The sequence below is a fragment of the Arachis hypogaea genome, chromosome 6, assembly GCF_003086295.3.
Source record: "Arachis hypogaea cultivar Tifrunner chromosome 6, arahy.Tifrunner.gnm2.J5K5, whole genome shotgun sequence".
Lineage (NCBI taxonomy): Eukaryota > Viridiplantae > Streptophyta > Magnoliopsida > Fabales > Fabaceae > Arachis > Arachis hypogaea.
In genome coordinates, this window is record NC_092041.1 from 54,498,280 (window position 1) to 54,517,785 (window position 19,506).

At 37.1% G+C, this 19,506-nt stretch overlaps 1 protein-coding gene and 1 non-coding gene across 2 annotated transcripts; both read left to right on the forward strand.

The window, feature by feature from the left end:
* Window positions 1-2,706: 2,706 nt before the first annotated feature.
* Window positions 2,707-2,813, forward strand: LOC112700162 (small nucleolar RNA R71). Its single transcript, XR_003153079.1, has one exon. It is a non-coding gene; the product is annotated as a small nucleolar RNA R71 (small nucleolar RNA).
* A 4,154-nt stretch (window positions 2,814-6,967) lies between these two features.
* LOC112696613 (protein PSK SIMULATOR 1) lies at window positions 6,968-9,720 on the forward strand. Its single transcript, XM_025749443.3, has 2 exons — window positions 6,968-7,324; window positions 7,758-9,720. The coding sequence occupies exon 2, from the start codon at window positions 7,827-7,829 to the stop codon at window positions 9,537-9,539; it is 1,713 nt and encodes a 570-aa protein (XP_025605228.1). The 5' UTR covers window positions 6,968-7,324; window positions 7,758-7,826; the 3' UTR covers window positions 9,540-9,720.
* The last annotated feature ends 9,786 nt before the right edge of the window (window positions 9,721-19,506 follow it).

Sequence of the window (19,506 nt, forward strand, 5' to 3'; positions counted from 1 at the left end):
CAATGGTTCTAGCCTTTACCACGAAGGTTCTAATCTCACAGATTCGAGTGCTCTGTTGTCAAGAGAGGTAAATCGATTCTGTGAATCAAAGACCCAAGATATACGCACTTAAGCTGTCACCCAATGAATACGTTGAGCTAAGATAGAATGTCAAGCACACGTTCATAGGGTTAAGAATGATGATGACTATCACGAATCATCACATCCTTCATATTGAAGTACGAATGAGTATCTTAGAACGGAAGCAAGCGTGATTGAATAGGAAACAGTAGTAATTACATTAATCCATTGAGACACAGCAGAGCTCTTCACCCCCACCTATGGGGTTTAGAGACTCATGCCGTCAAAAATACAATATGAAATGTAGAAATGTCATAAGTCAATGAATGAATCTCTAAAATTAGTTTTTATACTAAACAGTAACCTAGGTTTACAAAAAATGAGTTCCTAAGTGTAGATAGTGCAAAAATCCACATCCGGGGTCCACTAGGTGAATGTTTGGGCTGAGCTTTGAAGCTTTCACGTGCATAGGCCACTCTTGGAGTTAAATGCCAGCTTTGGTGCCAGTTTGGGTGTTTAACTCCAGTTTTGGTGCCAGTTCTGGCGTTTTACGCCAGAAAAGGGGGGTTTCTGGGTGGCGGTTAACGCCAGTTTAGGCCATCAAATCTCGGGCAAAGTATAGACTATTATATATTGCTGGAAAGCCCAAGATGTCTACTTTCTAATGCAATTAAGATCGCGCCAATTGGGCTTCTGTATTTCCAGAAAATTCACTTCGTGTGCAGGAGGGTCAGAGTCCAACAGCATCTGTAGTCCTTTCTCAGTCTCTGAATCAGATTTTTGCTCAAGTCCCTCAATTTCAGCCAGAAAATACCCGAAATTACAGAAAAACACACAAACTCATAATGAAGTCCAAAAATATAATTTTTGAACAAAAATTAATAAAAATATAACAAAAAGTGAGTAAAACATGCTAAAAACTATATGAAAACACTACCGAAAAGCGTATAAAATATCCGCTCATCAGACTCCTGAGTGGGCAGCTAGCTTAAACCGGGCCATCTTCAAGAATGGTCTTCCAAGGAGTATTGACGATGGCTTGTTGGTGTCAATGGGAGGTGTCTCCAAGATGTGAAAATCAGCTGGAAAGAGCAATCCCTGAATATTGACTATGACATTCTCAGCAATCCCCACAATTGACACAATACTCTTGTCAGCTAGCACAAATCTCACCCCAGATCTCATTAGGGGTGCTAAGTTCAGCTTTTCATAGATGGGAAGTGGCATGATGCTCACACACGCCCCCAAATCACACATACAATCCATGAACTTAGTCCCACCAATTAGACAAGTAATGAAGCATGGGATCATTGCATTTTTCAAGAAGCAACGAAGAGATAGAATCATCTACCGATTTTTTGTTGAGGTTTCCAAGCTTGTCTTTGTGAGTGCAAATATCCTTGAGGAACTTGGCATATTTCAGCACTTGTTGAATGGCTTGAAAGACAGGGACGGTAACTTTAACTTTTTCAAAAACTTCCACCATAGTGGGGTCAAGATCTTCTTGCTTCTTTGCTTTCTTTGCCAAAGTTAGGAATGGAATGGGCAAAGGCTCCTCAAGCAAGGTCTTTCTATTGGGCTCCTTGACCTTTCGTGGTTCTTTCTCACTTTTGTCAACAGTTCCATCCTTACTCCCCATTACCTCTTCTTCATCTTCTACCTCCTCCTTGTTTGTCTCCTCACTCAACCTTGCGAGAATGGCCACATTCCTATTCATTTTAGTACCACTCCTAAGAGTGATGGAATTTATGCTTCCTTTAGGATTGAATTGAGGTTGGGCGGGCAAACTACTTGAGGTTGAAGCTTGTTGGGTGCTTTGTGTAGTTTGAGGAGGGAGAGTTAGGCGAGTAAGGGCTTCGGCTATTGTAGCCATATATGCATCTTGTTTCTTATGGAACTCTCTTTGTTCTTGCATGAAGGTATGGATTGTTTCATTCATGTGGAATTGATTGGAGGGAAGGGCTTGGTTAACTTAAGAAGGATTGGGTCTGCTATTTGGATGTTGGTACTTTACTTGAGATGGAGATTGTGGGGGTTGTTGGTATGGTTGTTGGTATTGTGGTTGGCCTTATGGGTGTTGATGATAGTAGACTTGAGCATTTTGGTTGGGATGAGCTTGGGGTGCTTGATTCCATCTTTGGTTTGAGTTATCTCTCCACCCTTTGTTTTGATTACCTCCATGTGGGTAGGGTCCTTGGTTGTAATTGGGTCTTTGTGGGTAGGGGTTAGCAACCGCCAATGTAGTGTCCTCTTAGATTTGAGGGCGCTCATTGGTGTAATGAGTGGTACAAGCACAAACACCACATATCCTTGGTGGTCCTTCGACCTTAGGAGGTTAGGGTGGAGCATTTATCAAAGCTTGAAGGATTTATTGCCCTTGAGTGATTTGCCTCAACAAAATTGTCATCTCACCAAGGGTCTTTATCAAAATTGCGTCTCCGGAGGGAGAAACTTCCCTCACTGCTTTTGGTTGTGGACTTCTAGCCCTTGAGTGTTGAGTTGAATCTGCTAAGTCCAATATAACTTCCCATGCTTCTGCTGCAGTCTTGTTTTTTGGTCAATGATCCTCCACTCGCGGCATCCAAGAGAAGTTTATCTTGGTGGTACATTCCTTGACAAAAATAACTTATCAGAACCAACTCATCTATCCGGTGGTGAGGGAAAGCTTCTAGCAACTTCTTAAATCTTTTCCAATACTCATACAAAGTCTCCCCATCCTTTTGCACAATGCAAGAGATCTCTCTTCGTAGCTTGTCTGTTTTCTGAGGAGGGTAGAACTTCTCTAAAAATTCTTTTCGCAACAAGTCCCAATTAGATCTAACTTCACCCGGCTGAGTATAAAACCACCCCTTTGCTTTTCCCCCCAAAGAGAAAGGGAAAGCAAAGACCAACACCGCAGATTCATCCGCTCCATGTCTCCTTGTAGTTGCACATGCAACTTGGAAATCCTTAAGGTGCTTCAGAGGATCTTTCCCAGGTAATCCATTGTACTTAGAAGCAAATTGATCGTGCCGTCTTAAGCTCAAAATTTGGGTCCAAGGCCGGATACAAAAATTGAAGCGGTTGCAAGTCAAGATTGGGGGCTCCAGCTTATTTCAAAGTAGTCCTTCGCGGAGGGTCCACCATGACAATGTCACCTGAGTCACTCAAAGATAATTCAGTACTCCCCACAGATGAATATAGAGTCTCCTTGTTGATGGAGAATGAGAGTCACGGATGGTTGGTGATAGTGAATGGGAGTGATCCTCAAGGGCACCCGATTCACTATGCACAAAAGCTAGCCAGTGCCGAGCTTGCCTACGAGTTAAAGTTCTTTTGATTTCTGGGTCAAAAGTGGCCAAGCTCGGGTCTGGAAGCGACCATGTCATTCAACTGAGGAGGCAATAAAAGCATGCAATTATGAAAGGCAAAACAGAACAAAGAAGAAAAATAAGCAAGTAAACAAGAACTAATTTAGCGATCTATAACTACCTAGACTAAATAAGGAGGAAAAATAGTACCTACAATTAATGCCAAGTAGCAAACCAAAAATTAAGTATTCACACTATTCATATATTTACACAACCAAAATCATGGCACTCATTGCACTTAAAGTGAACTTCCTCGGCAACGGCGCCAAAAATAGTCCAAACCAATGATGAACTCTCACAATCAAATTTAGTTCAAAAGGGTAGTCACAGTCAAAACAAAATAATCGGGAGTTTGAAGTCCCAGGTCGTCTCCCAAGGAAGCACTTAAGAGGCAATGAGTGTGCAAATTCCAGTTGTAGCAATCAAGGGGTTTTCAATGAAGAAATAAACATATAAAGCAATAAAAGAACATGCAAAATCGTAATGATTGAACTAATGAAGAAATTAAAGAACCGACTATGTAATATGAACAAGTAAAGTATAAAAGAAATTAACATGACAATGTATGAAAGGTTAAAAACTTAAAAAGAAGTCTTGGCTTGGAGTGAGCTAAGGATGCTTTCCTTGTTGGAACCACAACTATGACAATTATGTTGGATTAGTCTCACTTGATCAACCCTCACATCGGAAGGTAAGTTAAATGAGCATAGGTGTTCTTAACCCACAATCCTAAATTGCTTGCTAATTGCCTTAGCAACAAATTAGCGTTAGTGGGAACAAGAACAATTAACAATCCAAGAAATGACATTAAATGTTGGACATTCCAACTCTAGGAACCCAATTGCTCACTTTACCCAAGCCAAGAGGCAAAAATTTAGCCTAAAACCATGTTTGACATTTTGTCAAACACTTAGTGGGCAAAAAGCTTAAACAAGAGAAAAATAAGAAAAGACTTTGAATTAAAAGCAACAATTGATCTCAATCAAAAAGAATAACATAAGAAATCATGAAATGAACATCAAATATCAAACTCATCAACAAGAAAGTGGAATTACAAAAGAGAAACAAAATTTGACTATATCTTGAATGAGAAGAAAGAGTAATGATAATATAACCATAAAGAGTAATAACAAGAGAATACTTACAATGAGATTAGCAAAATCCAATGATAAAAAATGGAAATGGCACTTGGAATATAAAATCCTAATCAAACCCTAATGGAGAAAATGAGAAAACTTAGAGAAAACTAAAACTAAAAACCTTCTATTCTACTCCTAAAACTATACTAATGCCATGCTATCTTATTTCCTTCATTTTCCCTCCAATATGAACTCCAAGACTTCAGAAATGGCCCCCAAAGCCCTCAAATTGCGAGGCACATGCTTTTCTAATGAAGTCATGCACGGACACCTGTGCGGACGCACACGCGTGTGCGTCTGCACACTTTGCGAAAATTTCTTCGTATGCGTAAGCACAAGAGGCTGTGCGCACGCACACCAGGTGATGCTAGGCGGGACGCGCGACGCGCCTGAACTGATCCACGCGCTCTGCTTGGTCTCCTATGCGGGCGCACAGAAGGCTGTGCGTACGCACACGTCTCTGAACTCTTCTCTTTTGATTCTTCATGCTTCCTCCATTCTGCAAGCTCTTCTTCCATTTTCTCCAACCCATTCTTACCTTATAAACCTGAATTCACTCACAAACAACATCAAGGCATTGAGTAGAAGGCAAATGGAATAAAAAAAATAGATCAAATTAAGCATAAAAGAGCATGTTTTTAATATCAAGCACAATTTGGGAGGAAAGTTCAAAAGCATGCTATTCAAGGGAATAAGTGCAAGTTTATGTGATGAAATCCATTCAATTCTAACAAAAAAATCATCATCAAATATGGATTCATCACTATGCTTCAAATAGTTACATTTTACTTACATTTTCTTTATTTCTTTGAATCCAATGTGAATTCACTTGTTAGATCATGGCAGTGCTGATTGGATGGCTACTCATATAAAGATTCAAACCAAGATTTTGAATGTCAAATTCTTAAAAAATGAGTGTGTCTGCTATTTAACATTCATTTTTGGCTTGTTGCATGTCAGATTCCTCTCTTCTTCATGAAGCTAGTGTGTCCTCATATACCAATGATATATCCTTTATTACTCCGGCGATGCGGGCCTTTCCTTATGGGTGATTGGTTGAAGTGGGGATTGGTGAGTATCATTCAATTTATGATTGGAAAGCATTTCTACATTGTTGCTACCAGAGCTCTTAAAAATGGTTCAACAAACATAGATGTTCTAGTTACTGTAGGAACTACTGCATCTTATGCTTATTCTGTTTGTGTTCTTCTATATGGTGCTCTTTATGGATTTAGGACTCCAGTATACTTTGAAACAAGTGCCATGCTCATAACATTTGTATTGTTGGCCAAGTATTTGGAATGCCTTGCCAAGGGGAAGACATCAAATGCCATCAAGAAGTTAGTAGAAATTTTTTATATATACTTATTACTATTATTTCTGTTCCATTTTATATATTACTTGTTTTTTAATGACCTTAAAATAAGGTATTTTGAAAGTTAAAAAAAAAAGGTATTTTTGGTACAATTTGTATATAAATAAACAAAAAAATTATTGTGACAAAATAAAAGGGATTATAGGAATATTTTCATGTCGTAGAATCATTGAATAGGGATTCTAGGATACCTTTTATTGAATATTTATAGTTTTTCTGAATTTTCAACTAGGTCTCTATACTTTTTTTCTTTTCAATTGGGTCTCTATATATTATTTTTTCTTTTCAAGGGTATACAAGTAATTTCACAAGACACTAACATTTTTTTGACGTTTAACGTTAAAAGGGACTAAATTCAAAAAAAAAAAATCATGTATATGAATCCAATTGAAAAGAAAAGAAAATAAGGACCTAATTGAAAATTTAGTGAAACTATAGGGACCTGCAGAATAATTAAATCTTTCTTTTTTTTGGTTAATTTTTGGAAAAGGTTGTTAATCTTTATTAAAATTGTGCTAAAACTTTACTAAATTTGTGATCAACTAAAAATCTTGTTAATCTTTGTTAAAATTATACTAAAAATTTTGTTAAAAGTTTGTTAGAGCTTCTATTTGGTTATAATGATCAATATTTTGTTAGAAAAGAAATAAATTTATTGTCTTTGTTTTTAATAAAGAAATAGATAAATTGAAATAACTCAATTAACTAAAATAGATGATCAAATATTTGTTATTAGTTTGGTTAATTCAATAATTTTTTTATTTCTTGTGACTATCTTAATAAATTTAATAATGATATAATGATTAATAAATAATAAATTTTTAATAATTGATAAAATTAAAGATTATATCAGATTTTAGTTAATATAATATTTTATATTTAAAAAAATTTTAAAATTTATATTAAATTATAATTATATTTTAAAATATTTATTTATTATTTTATAATAACACAATTTTTTTTATTAAACTACAATTAAATCGATTAAATTAAGAAACTAATAAATTAATGTCTTAAACGGTTCAATAGGTCCGGTATTTAGAGTCTTGATATGTTCATATGGACGCAAATTGCCAAATTCCAAAAGCCGAAGTGCGAAAGGGGCCACCTAAAACCAAAAGTAAAACACAAATAGCAATGGCATCTCACAGTCGTAGACAGTGTTATGATGAAGAAGAAGATGCAATCGCTAATTACTAATTAGCAAACGCACTATCAAGTATCAACAACCTGAAGTCCTGAACTGTCAACATACCATCCCACGTTCTCAACGTCCCTTATTCCTCCTCGTTTTGATCGAATTCTCTCTCTCTCTCTCTCTCTCTCTCTCTCTCTCTCTCCAAACTTCAATTCTTCTCCCTCCCTTAGCTCAATGCTGCTCCAGATTTGTGCAGACCAGGGTATGCCCCTTCTTTCTTTTCCTTTGATCTCTCTCAGTATCATCTTTTCTTTCTTCTTTTGTGTTTCATCTTTAGTTTTAGTATTTCACTATTTCTACTACCTACTTTACTTGCTTAATTCAAAAACTTGCCCAATGACAACTCAACCAGACAAAAACTAAAAAGGGGCAAGAAAAATTCAATTTTGAAATAAAGCGTGTCTTGAGCTTTGCAAGTCTTGACATGATTGACTTTAATTGAATCTATGTAGACCGTGTCTTTTTTGGCTTATTCATGTTCAAAGCAATAGTTGTGGCCTAGGGTTTCCTCCCCCCCCCCCCCCACCACAACAAAAAAAAAAAAATATATATATATATATATATATAATATACATAAATAGAATTTAAGGGCTTTGACTATCTGATTTTGTGTTTGTGGATTTGATGGCATACAGGGTGGTGGGGTAAATCTGTCAGGGTTATATGATTAGATTACTTGATTCTTTGGACTAGCTGTGATATCAATGGGGGGTGAAAAGGTGAATGGATCATGGCTCAGTGCTTTCTGGCCAGCCTCCCGCAAGAGTGCATCAGAGGACAAGGCAGTGGTTGGAATTTTGGGGTCCGAAGTTGCGGGTTTGATGTTGAAGGTGGTTAATCTATGGCAGTCTTTGAGTGATGGGGAGGTGATGAGAATAAGGGAAGGGATAATGAACTCTGTTGGGGTGAAAATGCTGGTGTCTGATGACGATGATTGCCTAATGGAACTTTTGTTGAATGAGGTACTTGATAACTTCAGATCGCTTTCCCGGTCTGTGGCCAGGTTGGGTAAGAGATGTGTGGATCCTGTGTATCATCGATTTGAACATTTTGTTTCTAACCCAGCTCAAAATTATATCCATTGGTCTGGGTGGGAATATAAATGGAAAAAGATGGAGAGAAAGGTGAAGAAAATGGAAAAATTTGTTGCCGCCATGATGCTGTATTCCCAAGAGCTTGAGGTACAGGCAGAGCTTGAACAAACTTTCAGGAGGATGCAGGCGAATCCTGAACTGCACAGAGCGAAATTGCTCGAGTTTCAGAAGAAGGTTGTGTTGCAGCGCCAAGAAGTGAGAAATCTGAAAGACATGTCTCTGTGGAATAGGAGTTATGATTATGTTGTTCGGTTGTTGGCAAGATCTCTGTTTACAATATTGGAGAGGATCATACTTATTTTTGGGAAGCATCAGCTACCAACTATTCCACAACAAAATGATTCTCCCAATGGAAACACCAACAATTTTCTGCGTAGTCACTCCTTTTCTGCTCTTATGCATACTTCTGTCCATCCTTCAGAGAATGATCTCTATGGGTTGAATTCCGAAGACATTGTTAGGAGGCCTGCATCAAACTCGGGCTTCATAGCTGACAAGAACAGACGAAAAAAGAAGCAGCATCAGACTCTCAATCCACCAGCTTTGTGTGGAAAAGACCTACATCCAGAAAGCAAGCAGTTAGTACATATTGGGGCCATCAGTGGTTGCATGTCTGTTGCAAACAATTCTCTTGTCATACAAAGCTGTTTGGTAAAGAATGGCGGTTCCATGAGGTTGACAGGTTTTCATATGAAAAATATTGATAAAATGAAAACAGTGGAAAAATCCCCACTCTCTAACAGGATTAGAATATATTCGAAGATATTGATGAACAACCGGTTAAAGCCTGCTCCATTTATGCTTGGTGATGCAGCTTTGGCCCTACATTACGCAAATCTGATTGTATTGATTGAGAGGGCAACGTCATCACCCCATCCAATTGATCACGAAACAAGGGATGATCTGTACAGTATGCTACCGACTACCATAAGAACCCTTCTGAGAGCTAAGCTTAAGCGTGATGCGAAAAACAGGCCTTCCTCGTTCTATGATGCCAACCTTGCAGCAGAATGGAGTGTGGTTCTTGCACAAATATTGGAGTGGTTGGCTCCACTTGCACATAACATGATAAGGTGGCATTCTGAGAGAAATTTCGAGAAGGAGGATACAACTTTGAATGCGAATGTCTTTCTTGTCCAGACTCTACACTTTGCTAATCAGGCAAAGACTGAAGCTGCCATTACTGATCTTCTTGTTGCTCTCAACTATGTATGCAGGGTTGATAAAAAAGCAGAAAATAGAGATACAATGGAGTTTGCTGGCACTAGATCTTTAAATGGTGTTTGTTTAAGACAAAATAGAATGTACAATGTTCCTTTATGAACTTGGACATTGCCCGTGTCCTGATGTTGAATTTCATCTGCTTTGTATAGCTGTATATCTTAATCGGATGCAATGATGCATTACCAAATAGTAGTGGTATGTTAATTCTATTCGTAGGTTATATCTGTACGAACTAATATCTCTAATTTAAGGTACTTACATTGATCGAGTTAGCATAGTATTTTCGTTTTCCAATATCATGGAGCTTTTAAGTTACCAGTTTTTTTTTTGTTATTGTGTTTCACTGCGTGTTTTATCATGTCTTGTTTTTGCTCAAGTTGTTTCGTATAAATAATCAGTTTAATTTGTGTCTTTCTAGCACACTACAAAACAAGATGTAGGCAAGTGGTACATTATGGGTAAATAATGAATAGTAAATTAGTAATTGTGTAACTAAGGGTCAATTTTGCTTATACAAAAAACAAAAAGGGACAAATTTTCATCAAACATTTGTCATGTATGTAATAGGAATAGGTCATCAAGAAATTAACTACCAAATAGAATTAGATTAAATTAAATCAGCAAGTTTGTGAAGTTGGGTTAGTCTATTGCTGCAAGCAGTGTGGGGAAAGAAAACTTGCAGCTGCAATCTATGTAAGTCTTGTTTGAATGGTTGGATGCAAGTTTACGGCCTAATTCTGGTTTCTGAGGTAATCACTTCCCCAAGATATTTAACTTAAATCATTTATAAAAACTTAGTAAATTCCTTTACAATAGGCGGTGTCGTGGTGTAGTTGGTTATCAGGTCAGCCTAACACACCAATGAAATGAATTATGTATTTTTTACTATTTTATTCTTGTGGTTTCTTTATTTGTCTTTTTTTATTTATTTATTAGGGACAATTTTGACATTTCAATCTTTAGTAACCATGGAATTTTAAATTAGATTTTTTTTTTTTAGTTTGAGTTAGTTTGAACATTGATGTGAGAATTAGAATTCTCTTGAGAATTGAAAATTATACTTTTATTATATTCCAAACCAAAGAGAAGAATTCTTTCTTGTGAGAATTCTATTCTAAAAGTGTTCCAAAGACACCCTAACCATAAATGTGTAACATTGTCGACTTACATGGGAATCTACGACGATCTATATACCAAGTCCTCAAAGTTTGCACAATACCTCATAAATCATAATTCATAAAATATTTAAATGAATGCTAGATAGAATTTATGCGGTTACTTTCTATCCCAATAAAATTCATACATTTCATTCCATCCAAATTCTCCATCCGCATCCGCATCCAAAACAAAAGACCCTTGAACTTGAAGTAAAAAAGAAAAAGAAAAAGAAAGAGAGAAAAGAAATAACAAAGAAACATAACAAAGAGAGAAAATCAAGATAAAGATCAATGGTCGCAAAGCTCTGCGCATCAATAATTAAAGAGTCTAGTTATGTGTCTGTGGTGTGATTGTCCAAGAACAGGGCTCGGACAACTAGATCCAAAGGGTGCTTTATCTCCCAGTAACTCGGACTAACTAGTCCGGGATTACCGATCGGAAATTCATCATCAAGAGTTTCATTGAGACAAAACACTTAGAAGTCCAAAGAGGCTCTGGAAATCGATGGATGGGAGTTTAAAATCTTTAACTATATGCTTATGGTGCAACATATCAAGGAGTGGCTCGGGTAATTAGATCCGAGGGGTGCCTTATCACCCGGTAACTTGAGCCAACTAGCCTGGGATTACCGATCGAACACCCATAATCAAGAGTTGCCTTGAAAACGAAGCATTCAGAGTTATTAACCCGAAAAGCTCTCTGGTACATAACAAGGATTCAAGGATCAACACAAAGCTTAAAAGAAGGGTCTCATAATATTATCTGAGCCTTAACTCTTAGGGATCCTCCATTCCTATGAACGCTAGACTCATTAAGGATAGAGAGAATTCAGGATGATCATTTAGGTTGCTTGATGAGTGGAAAATTTATATGCTTTTTGGCATTGTTTTTAGATAGTTTTTAGTAGGATCTAGCTACTTTTTAGTATATTTTTATTAGTTTTTAAGCAAAATTTACTTTTGTGGACTTTACTATGAGTTTGTGTGTTTTTCTGTGATTTCAGATATTTTCTGGCTTAAATTGAGGGACCTGAGCAAAAATCTGATTCAGAGGCTGAAAAAGAACTACTGATGTTGTTGGATTCTGACCTCCCTGCACTCGAAATAGATTTTTTGGAGCTACAGAAACCCAAATGGTGCGCTTTTAATTGCGTTGAAAAGTAGACATTCTGAGCTTTCCAAAAATATATAATAGTTCATACTTTGCCCGATTTTTGATGACGCAAACTGGCGTTCAAACGCCAACTTTCTACCATATTCTGGCGTTAAACACCAGAAACAGGATACAAGCTGGAGTTAAACGCCCAAACTGGCATAAAAGCTAGTGTTTAACTCTAAGAAAAGTCTCTACACATGAAAGATTCAATGCTCAGCCCAAGCACACACCAAGTGGGCCCCGGAAGTGGATTTCTACATCATTTACTTATTTCTGTAACCCTACTAACTAGTTTAGTATAAATAGAACTTTTTACTATTGTACTGGAGGTGGATCTTTGGACGTTTAGTCCTTAGACCTAGGTCTTGGTTATTCTAGTTCCCCCTCTGAGGCCGAAGTCAATGAACACCATCATCACTTATGTATTTTCAACGGTGGAGTTTCTACATACCATAGATTAAGGTGTGGAGCTCTGTTGTTCCTCGAGTATTAATGCAATTACTACGATATTCACTCGCACTTCAACCTGATGAATGTGATGATCCATGGCACTCATCGTCATTCTCCATTATGAACGCGTGCCTGACAACCACTTCCGTTCTACATGCTATAGCTTGAGTGTGTATCTCTTGGCCTCTTGGTCCACGACGCATGGTTGCCTCTCCTGACAACAGAGCCTTCCATTCCGTGAGATCAGAGTCTTCGTGGTATAAGATAGAATCAATTGGCAGCATTCTTGAGATCCAGAAAGTCTAAACGTTGTCTGTGGTATTCCGAGTAGGATCTGGGATGGGATGACTGTGACGAGCTTCAAACTCGCGAGTGCTGGGCGCAGTGATAGTGCGCAAAAGGATCATTGGATCTTATTCCGACACGATCGAGAACCGACAGATGATTCACCTACATACAGCTTGCCATAAAAAGGAGTATGAATGATTGAATGAAGACAGTAGGAAAGCAGAGATTCAAGAAGGAATAACACATCTCCATACGCTTATCTGAAATTCCCACCAATGAATTACATAAGTATCTCTATCTTTATTTTATGTTTATTTATCTTTTAATTATCAAAACTCCATAATCATTTGATTCCGCCTGACTGAAATTTACAAGATGACCATTGCTTGCTTCAAGCCGACAATCTCCATGGGATCGACCCTTACTCACGTAAGGTTTATTACTTGCATGACCCAGTGCACTTGCTGGTTAGTTGTGCAAAGTTGTGAAAAAGAGTTGAGATTACAATTGTGTGTACCAAGTTGTTGGTGCCATTGAGATCACAATTTTGTGCACCATTGCTAAACCCTACTTCTTAGAAAGGCACAAAGTTCAGGAAGGATTTAATCTCACTCCATCTAATGCAATTATTTTTTTATCTGTTTTCTTTTGCTTGAGAACAAGCAAAGTATTAAGTTTGCTGTTGTGATGCATTCGCATCTTTAGTGTTTTTCCTTCATAATTTTATTTAATTAGCTAAAAATTCCTATTGGATAAACAATAATTTCATGATTAAATGAGCATTACTTTAAATTAGTTGAATTCATTGATTATAGGAGAATTTAGAAGGACATTTGCAAGGAACAAAGAGGAAACAGAGGCTAGGAGACATCAAACACAAGAAGCATATGAAAATGGAGCAAACAGAAAGCTCTCTGGACTAAATAGAAAGCTCTCTGGAAGTATAAAACAATGGCCATGCAACGTGGGAAACATGGTGTACCACGTTGGGGATAAAAAGGATCTATGCGTATGCATCTTGCATGCATATGCACAAAAATGGACAATTGGCCTATCATGCGTACGGATCTATCATTCGTACGTATGACTACACTTTCACGTAGGACGTAGGATTGCAGACATGCCATGCCTGAACCAAACAGAGAGCAAAAATTTGGTAGTCCAAAGCCAACGTGGGACGTGAAGACCTTCACGTGGTACGTGGGCTATCACGCATACGCATGATTTATGCATACGCACAGCAAGAGGTCCAAAAAGGTATCATGCATACGCACAACACCTAGTTCACGTGGGATGTGGGATTTTTGACGTGCAACACCTGGGAGCAAACAGAAGCTAAAATATGAGGAAATCAAGGCCACGTTCAACATAGGTCTTTCCACGTCCAACATGGAAGAGACAGAGAGCAAATTGAATTAAGAATGGGCTTAACGTTGTACGTGGATCCTTCACGTGCGACGCGTCATTATGGGACACTCTCAAGGGGCATCAAACTAAGCCACTAAATCTTCAATTCTTCATCACTTGTGTGGTTAATCAAAGGCTCAACTTTGGCCTACCAATCACAACATTAATTGAGGATTTTCAAAAAGAAAAGAGGGAGAGCTTTGTTGGAGGAAAACATTTATGAAGAGTATTTGATTTTGCTTTAATTTTGATCATGTTTTGAGTTTGAATTTGAAATTTGTTTAGGGTTAGTATTTAAGGAGAGAAGTCACTCACGGTCTCTTTTTCTTTGATATATTTTAATTTTCATAATTTTAAGGTTTTCTCTGAAGACATGAGCAACTAATCTCCTTGGTTAAGGTTAGGAGCTCTGTTGATTACTATGGACTAATATTCTAGCTTTTCTTCCTTTGATTAATGTATTGATATTTTCTTTAGAAAAAGTTTTCGTTCTTCATCCAAAAGATTTGAATGTGTTGGGAAACAATATTCTTCTGACTTGAATTCTTTTAACTTCTTGAAAAAGTTGATTAATTGAATTAAGCTTGAAAACTTATTCTCACAACTCATAAGTTTTGAAACTAGACTTGATAAGTGAAATCGAATCAGCCAGGGAAGATTCTTATGAATTGTGTGGCGTATAAATAAGAGAATGTTCTTCAACTCTTTTTTGACATAATTGACTAAGAAATTAGCGATTAATTAGGTGAAAGAGAAATCGAATTACTAAGGGATTAGGGTTCGATTATCAATGATTTGCCATGGATGTATATTTGCATAATAAAGGTGAAAAGTGAAAAGTATTGATTTGGAAGATTCAACATCTCGAAAACCTTAACTCTTTTAATCATATTATCTTTCAACACTTACTCTTTGCCTTTGTTTACATTATTGTTTATGTCAAAGCTTTGTAAAAACCTTAAATTTTGATTGTCTGACTAGAATAATCGATTGACTATTATTTGCTTAATCCTTTAATTCTTGTGGGATCGACACTCACTCACTGTGAGTTTAATACTTGACACGATCCGGTGCACTGGCTGGTAGTTTGTGGTTGCAAAATCCACATCAAGTTTTTGGCGCTATTGCCGGGGATTTATTGTGGTTAACAAACTACCAATCAATTGATGTGGAATTTTAAAACACAAACTACCGGCAAGTGTATCAGGTCGTATCAAGTAATAAACTCATGTTGAGTGAGTGTCAATCCCACAAGGATTAACGGATTCAGCAAACAATAGTCAATCGATTATTCTAGTCAGACAATGAAAAATAGGGTTTTAGAAAACTTTAACAATAACAATGAATTAAACGAAGGATAACAATAAGTGTTGAAAGATAATATGATCAAAAGAGTGAGTTTAAGAGATGTTGAAACTTCAAAATCAAATACTTTTCACTTTCAAACTTTATCATGCAAAGATACATCCATGGAAATCATCAATAATCAAACCCCAAACCCTTGGTGATTTAATTTCTCTTTAGGCTAATTAATTGCTAATCCCTTAGTCAATTCTTTAAGAAAAGAGTTAAGCACATTCACTGATTTATGAGCCACGTAACTCCTAAGAATCTCTCCTAGTTGATTCGATGTCACTTATCAAGTCTAGTCTCAAAACATAAGATCCGTGAGAATCGGTTTTCAAGCTTAATTCAATTAATCAACTTTTTCAAGAAGTTAAAAGAATTCAAGTTAGAGAAGGAGTGTTTCCTAACATATTCAAACCCTTTTGGATGAAGAATAAATCATGTCTTCAGAGAAAACTTAATAATACGAAGAATAAAAAGTGCCGAAGAAGAGAGGCCGTGAGTGACTTCTCTCTTTAAATACTAACCCTAAACAAACTTAAACAATTCAAACCTAAAATAGAATCAAAATTCATATAAAATAATATCTTTTTCATAATTGTTTTTCTCTCAGCAAAGATCTCCCCTCTTCTCTTTGAAAATCCTTAATTAATGCTATGATTGGTGGACCTTTGATTAACCACTCAGGTGCTAAAGAGTTGAAGATTTATTGGCTTACTTTAAAATCCCTAGAGAGTTTTCATAAACTCATGTTGCACGTGAATGATCCACGTTGCACGTGCAACCCATACTTGATTCACTTTGCTCTCTATCTTATCCACGTTGCACGTGAAGAGTTCCACGTTGAACGTGTCCTTGATTCTTTCAATTTTGGCCTCTGTTTTGCTCCAGCCATTGCACTTAGGAAATCTCACATCCCATTTGAAAGTACAATTATGCGTACGCATGATAGATGCGTACACATGACACCTAAAAACTTCTTTTTTTGTGCGTACGAGTGGACCATACAAACAATTGATAGTTCACATAAAAAGTGAAGGCTTTTACGTCCCATGTTGCCTTTGGTATATCAATATTTTTTTCTCTGTTTGGTTCTGGCGTGCCACGGCTGTGATCCTACGTCCCACATAAAAGCTGTGCGGTAAGCCCAGAGAGCATCATCAATCTTCTTAGCCAAATCTTTTCTTGAGACTCCCACAGTCTTCTCAAGAATTCTTTTGAGTTCTCTATTAGAGACCTCTACTTGGCCACTTTTTTGAGAATGATAAGAGGTGGCCACTTTATGCTTAACACCATACCCCAAGAGAATTGTATTTAACTGTTTATTGCAAAAGAGGGTGCCGCCATTACTGATCAAGGTTTGAGAAACACCAAGCCTACTAAAGATGTACTTCTTGAGGAAGTTGATCACTACCTTTGCATCATTGTTAGCAAATGGTGTGACTTCTACCGACTTAGACACATAGTCAACAGGCACCAAAATGTAATTGTTGGAGTAGGAAGAAGGGAAGGGTCCCATGAGATCTATACCACAAACATCAAGCAATTCTACCTCCGAAATTGGGTTCAAGGGCAATTCATTCTTCTTAGGCAAGTTTTCTGCTCTCTGATAAGAGTCACAATTTTTCACAAACTCTCTTGCATTCTTGAATAGTATGGGCCAGTAAAATCCACACTAAGGACCTTAGTTGTTGTTCTTTCTCCACTAAAATACATGAGAATCTGTGTCCTCTTCCTTTGAAACAATTCCAGACTATGCCATCCAAACATCTCTTGAATAAATATGGATCATCCCAAAGGAAATTCGTGCATCATGATATAGCTTTTTGATTTGTTGCCTAATAAGTTCCTTTAGTATTATCCTTCCAGCCTTGTAATTGGCCATGTCTAGGGTGTCTTGTGAATCACAAATAGATGCTTATCAGGGAACTCTTCATGGAGGGAAAGTGGAGGTTCTTGATATTTTACAGGTTCAATCTGAGAAAGGTGGTCTGTTACTTGATTCTCGAAACCCTTCCTATCTTTGATTTTGATGTCAAACTCTTGTAGGAGAAGCACCCTCTTAATCAATCTTGGTTTAGAATCCTGCTTAGTCAAAAGGTACTTAAGAGCAGAGTGATCAGTCTAAACAATAATCTTTGAACCAATTAAATATGATTGACGAACGGATTTCTGCCGGTAAAGAATTTCATAAAAATAACCGCGTTGTAAGTATAGTTTCTAAACTAGCAAAGAATCCTTTCATACAAAAGTTTGGTTGTCACAAGTAACAAAACCCAATAAAATTTATAATCGAAATATTTAAACCTCAGGTCGCCTCTCAAAGAATTGCAGGGAAGTATGATTTATTATTGGTTATGGAAAAGGTATATTTTTTGGGTTTTTGAAATAGGGAACAAGGAAATAAATTAACAATAAAGTAAATTAATTATCATGAAAAGCATCGCAAGGTATAAGAACTGAAAATCCTATCCTAGTTATCCTTATCAGGTGTGATGAGAATTGTTTATTGCTCCCACTTAGTTAACCCTTACTAAATAAAGGAAAGTCAAGTATACTAATCAATTTGATTCCTCAAGTCCTAGTCAACTCCTATGGAAAGACTAGCTTTAGAGGGATCCAAATCAATCATCAAATTCCAATTTTCAATCATCAGCTGAGTTTGATAACTCAAGTGTCACCAATTACTCAACCAGAGCAAAGGGAGGAGAAAAATCCAAATTATTTATATAATAAATAGAAGAAATCAATCATAAATCTAAAATACCTCAAATTATATTACATATCAAATCTAACATGAAAATTCATAAATCAAAGTAATAGAATAAATAAATAAAAATAGAAGAGAAACCAAAGTAAAGGAACATTGAACCTGAAATTGTGAAGAAATAACCTGAAACTAATAGAAATCCTAAATCCTAAAACCTAGAGAGAAAAGAGAGCCTCTCTCTCTAGAAAAACTACATCTAAAACTAAAATTGTGAATAATGAATGTTGTGTCTATCCTCCCTTTGAATGGATGCATTACCCCACTTTATAGCCTTTAATCTGTGTTCTCTGGGCTTGGATTTGGGCCGAAAGAGGGTCCAGAAATCGTTGGGGACATTTTCTGAAATTTTTTGCACATGGCGTTCGTCACGCGTGCGCATGGGTCACACGTGCGCGTCATTTGGAAGTTTTCCTTGTCATACGTACGCGTCAGTCACGCGTACGCGTCGCTCGTGCTTTGCGCTAGGCACGCGTTCGCGTCATCCATGCGTGTGCGTCGCTTGGGTTCTGCGCAAGTCACGCATCCGCATCGTCCATGCGTGTGTGTCGCTGCCATTTCTGTCAAAACTTCATTTTCGCGCGTTCCTTCCACTTTTGCATGTTTCCTTTCTGTTCTCTAAGCCATTCCTGCCCTATAAAGTCTGAAGATACTCAACACACGGATCACGGCATCGAATGGTAATAAAGGATAATTAAAATTAATAAGTTTATGGTCTAGGAAATATATTTTCACATATATTAAGGAATAAGGAAGGAATTGTAAAACCATGTAATTTATATGAGTAAGTGAGCAAAGACTTGATAGAAACCACTCAATTGAGCATAATATAAATCATAAAATAGTGGTTTATCAGTGATCTAAATTTATCAAATGCAAAAACCACAACTAATAACTCCTTTTTTGTGGTTGTATAATTCTTTTGAGCATCATTCAGTACCTTGCTTGTATAGTTGATGAGCGGATAATTTATACGCTTTTTGGCATTATTTTTAGGTAGTTTTTAGTAAGTTCAAGCTACTTTTAGGGATGTTTTCACTAGTTTTTATCTTAAATTCACATTTCTGGACTTTACTATGAGTTTGTGTGTTTTTCTGTGATTTCAGGTAATTTCTGGCTGAAATTGAGGGACTTGAGCAAAACTCTGAAAAAGGCTGACAAAAGGACTGCTGATGCTGTTGGAATCTGACCTCCCTGCACTCGAAATGGATTTTCTGGCGCTACGGAACTCCAATTGGCGCGCCCTTAATGGCGTTGGAAAGTAGACATTCAGAGCTTTCCAGCAATATATAATAGTCCATACTTTATTCGGAAATTGATGACGTAACTTGGCGTTGAACGCCAAGTACATGCTGCTGTCTGGAGTTAAACGCCAGAAACACGTCATGATCCGGAGTTGAACGCCCAAAACACGTAATAACTTGGAGTTCAACTCCAAGAGAAGCCTCAGCTCGTGGATAGATCAAGCTCAGCCCAAACATACACCAAGTGGGC

What these genes read in the sequence shown, in the direction of transcription:
- LOC112696613 (XM_025749443.3), top strand. Translation starts at nt 7,827, where the DNA reads ATGGGGGGTGAAAAGGTGAATGGATCATGGCTCAGTGCTTTCTGGCCA.